Below are 3,659 nucleotides of genomic sequence, written 5' to 3' on the forward strand. Positions count from 1 at the left end.
GTATTTTATTAAGCCCCACGGGAGATGCACGTTAGAGTTTGAGAACCACCGCGCTAGGGAATCGGAGGGCAGCCCAATCCTGGGCAGGAGGCTCCCACCTCGACCCTTGGTAGGGACGAACAGGGTTCCAGCAACCGGACAAGGCGGGAGGTGAGGAGGGGAGGTGCTGAGGGGCAGCCATCAAGTCGAAAGCCGGGACTAGGGACCTTGTTCTGCTCCTGTACCCCGATTTCACTTACATTACCCAAGGCCTCGAGCGAGGGTGACTGATGGGGATAATCCCCCCCAGCACCGAACACTCGTTGCTGCCACTGTACCGCGAGAGAAGGCGAGTCAAGGGAGAGCCTGCGAGAGCGCGGGGAGTATAGCTCTAGACCTACGAGCTCTAGCCAGATGGCTCTGCAGCCCTCTGGACCCTTCCCGGTCCCGCTGCCCGCCGCTGGGGGGCGCACTCCCTGCTGGGAATTGAGGTCCCGGAAGCCCGCCCGCTCCAGGCTTTCCGGGCTCTCTTGCCTCGTGAAAACTACAAGTCCCAGGGCGCCAGGTGCGGGAGGGTCACGTGGGAGGGGCGGCGGGCGCGGCTAAATAGTCTCCGTCGGCCATTTTGTCGGAGAAGCCGCAGCGCCGCCTCTTCTCTCGCGTCCTCGCATCCGTCGCTGCCGCCTCTTCCTCCGCCTCCTCCTTCGCCTCTTCCTGCCTCCTCCCGGCTTCCGCCGCCGATCCAGCCGCTTCCCAACCCCGGGGCGAAGCGTCTCCTTATTTATTTCCGTTTTCTCGCCACTACCGCCTCCTGACACGGTGATCCGGGCGGGCGCCGCAGGAATTTTATCCCCTCACCGGCCTCACACTAGTATCGCATGTCCACTATCCAGAACCTCCAATCTTTCGGTAAGAGCGGGTCGCCCCGCCGCCCCTCCCGTCCCCCCACGTCCCCTGCGCGCCTCTCGGCCGGTAGGCCGCCGCTGCCCGCCCTCGCCGGGGCCGCTCGCCGGACCCCCGCCCCGAAAGGCCCCCGGCCGCCCTCCCCGCACCCCGAGTGGGGCTTTGTCTCGGTACCCGGAAGATGGCGACCGGGCCCCTGGCGACCCCCTCTCCGAGGACGGCCTCCAGAGCCCCGGCCGCGGGCCTTGTGCCGCCCCCTGCCCGCTCCTGGACCCTCTTGCCGCTCGCTTCTGCTCCCTGCCACCTTTGCGACCCTGTTCCGCCCCCGGACTTGCCCTGCTGATCGCCAGGGGGACGCCGGCTCGGGCTGGGGCATTGGCGTCCATTAGCGGTCGGGGCTGTTCGTGGCTGCTCTCGGGCGCATTTAGTAAAAGATGCTGCGGATCAGGCCTCTGATCTGTTACAGGGCAGTGGGCCAGTCTTCTCTACTTGCGTAGTAATACGTAAAATTACTCTTGATATACATATATAGATCTTTCTTCGAGGCAGAGTTAGGGTTAAATGATTGGGGTGGCATTTGTGAATGTTTCTGTTGTCATCAGAATGTAATCGAGATGACGCACATTTTTATAGTGGCTCTAAAATTAAGGTCTTAAAATCTCTCTTCTCTCATTAGAGGATTATGTTCAACGATAACATCTATAACAACGTTTTTCTGTTCCGGTATCAGTGGACATACCTGTTTAAAATCTCTTTTTGTGAAAGTACCTTGTAGGTTTTATTAATACCCTACCCATATCACTCCCCCACATCCCCACCTGCAGAAAGAAAGCAGAAGCACTAGAACCTTCTTTGCTGAGTTTCTAGATTGTAGCGTAGCTGTATCTGGAAATTACTGACTAAAAGATATTTTCCTGCTTTGGATTTTTTTGTATCCCTTTGCAGACCCCTTTGCTGATGCAACTAAGGGTGACGACTTACTCCCGGCAGGGACTGAGGATTACATTCATATAAGAATCCAGCAACGAAACGGCAGAAAGACACTGACTACTGTTCAGGGCATTGCAGATGATTATGACAAGAAGAAACTTGTGAAAGCTTTCAAAAAGGTAAAGGTGTTAGGGAGAAGAGATTAAAATATAGTTATTGACACACACCTCTAAATAGGATTACGGTTCAAACCTTTTACTTCACGTTAGTGTGGGTTAAAATGATTGGACCCAAGGAAACTGTATTCATACTCTTAATTAACATCCAGATAATCTTAGGGTGAAAGTAAAATATCATTGTGTTTGACTCAGTTATGCTGAATCTACTTCTTCAGAAATTTGCCTGTAATGGTACTGTGATTGAACATCCCGAATACGGAGAGGTTATTCAGCTTCAAGGTGACCAAAGAAAAAACATTTGCCAGTTTCTCTTGGAGGTAAGTGATTGGGTGCTTTATGTACAACCTTGAGATTGCTTCTAAAATTGTATTTAAGGGCAGTGTGAATTATTACCTACTTAGTAAAAAAATCATGTGAATGAAGCACATTAGTTGTACTTATTTGGGCAGGAGTACCAGTTTATTTTTTCATTAGAATGACCTGATCATTATGACTGCTCTGTCTTCTTAGGAATGAATTTATGTGTTACCCAGAGTGATTCTGCTAAATCAAATTTTATTTTGCAGGTTGGCATTGTCAAGGAGGAACAGCTTAAGGTTCATGGATTCTAAAATGAACCTAAATACGTGGAGAATTTCTTGAATAATTTTGTTCTCTAAACCAAGTTTGGCTGCCTTGTGAAATGATTCTCTGCAGTAAACGGACTTTTCATTTATTTAATCATTCAAACTTTCATTCACATCTGCATGATTACAGAAAACATGGGGTATGTAGGCTAGTAACACATAAGAAAATTGCAGTAAGATGGTAATGAAACCCCGTATTCATCTTAACATGTTTCCAATGGAAAATACTTTGTTTTGAGTGAGTGTTTATTGTTCAGTTTATTACTTTTCACTTGATTAAATTTTTTTGTTGTATTAAACCATGTATGTTGCAGCTTAACAATAAAAAAAAATCTATGAATCCTTTTGTGAGCAGTTAGGCTCCCAAATCTAAGCAAGTAATATACACATATAGTTTGTCTTTCATAATTGTCTCATTCTGTGTATTCTTTCCAGTTGATTTCAGATGCTGTGAAGAGCTAGAGGAGAACCTTTGTTATATATGTAATTTTGTTCTTTACTTACTTAAAAATGAGTAGAAACAGTATAAACTCAGAGCCAAGAATTTGCCAGAATGTACTGTTAAATTTTTGAAAAGAAAATGAAGCATAGTTTAAACTTACGTATTAGCACAGAGAATTATTTATTTTTATTGGTTATGTTAGTGGGGTGCCAACACAAGTCTATCCCTAAGTGACAGAGAGTAAAGTAGGTTCCTGACATAAAATAAATTTAGTCACAGGCAGTGCCCTGCAAGTGTGGGTGGAAGGCATTGGGGTTAGTGTTAGGGTTAACTTCCTAGAGTGCTAGAAAGTTGACAGAGTTGGGGTGCCGGCCAAGGGCTTCCAGCCAGAAAAGCCATGTTCTTTCACTAAGTCACGGTTTGGTATTCACCAGAGGAAGTAAGAGCCAAGGGCAGTGGTGCATGGGTGTTGGGGGTAGGGTGAGAAATAAGAGGATTCGCAGTTCTTAATTACGAGATTTCTGCAGCTCATCCTCTTCAGTTCCAGACTTCTGCTTTTTATTGAGCTGTGATTATTTGCTCAGTTACACAAGCTGTATC

General features: G+C 47.7%; 1 protein-coding gene across 1 annotated transcript; it reads left to right on the top strand.

Moving 5' to 3' along the window:
• Window positions 1-585: 585 nt before the first annotated feature.
• Window positions 586-3,021, top strand: EIF1B (eukaryotic translation initiation factor 1B). The gene is made up of 4 exons (XM_007447342.1): window positions 586-888; window positions 1,828-1,991; window positions 2,207-2,308; window positions 2,558-3,021. The coding sequence occupies exons 1-4, from the start codon at window positions 858-860 to the stop codon at window positions 2,600-2,602; spliced, it is 342 nt and encodes a 113-aa protein (XP_007447404.1). The 5' UTR covers window positions 586-857; the 3' UTR covers window positions 2,603-3,021.
• The last annotated feature ends 638 nt before the right edge of the window (window positions 3,022-3,659 follow it).

This window comes from Lipotes vexillifer, unplaced genomic scaffold (assembly GCF_000442215.2).
Source record: "Lipotes vexillifer unplaced genomic scaffold, Lipotes_vexillifer_v1.1 scaffold1134, whole genome shotgun sequence".
In the NCBI taxonomy this organism is placed as follows: domain Eukaryota; kingdom Metazoa; phylum Chordata; class Mammalia; order Artiodactyla; family Lipotidae; genus Lipotes; species Lipotes vexillifer.

Excerpts from the sequence above, each read along its gene's own strand:
- EIF1B (XM_007447342.1), top strand. The coding sequence starts at position 858 with ATGTCCACTATCCAGAACCTCCAATCTTTCG. Across the intron at positions 889-1,827 it reads CCAGAACCTCCAATCTTTCG|ACCCCTTTGCTGATGCAACT; the intron begins GTAAGAGCGGGT and ends ATCCCTTTGCAG. Across the intron at positions 2,309-2,557 it reads TTTGCCAGTTTCTCTTGGAG|GTTGGCATTGTCAAGGAGGA; the intron begins GTAAGTGATTGG and ends TTTATTTTGCAG.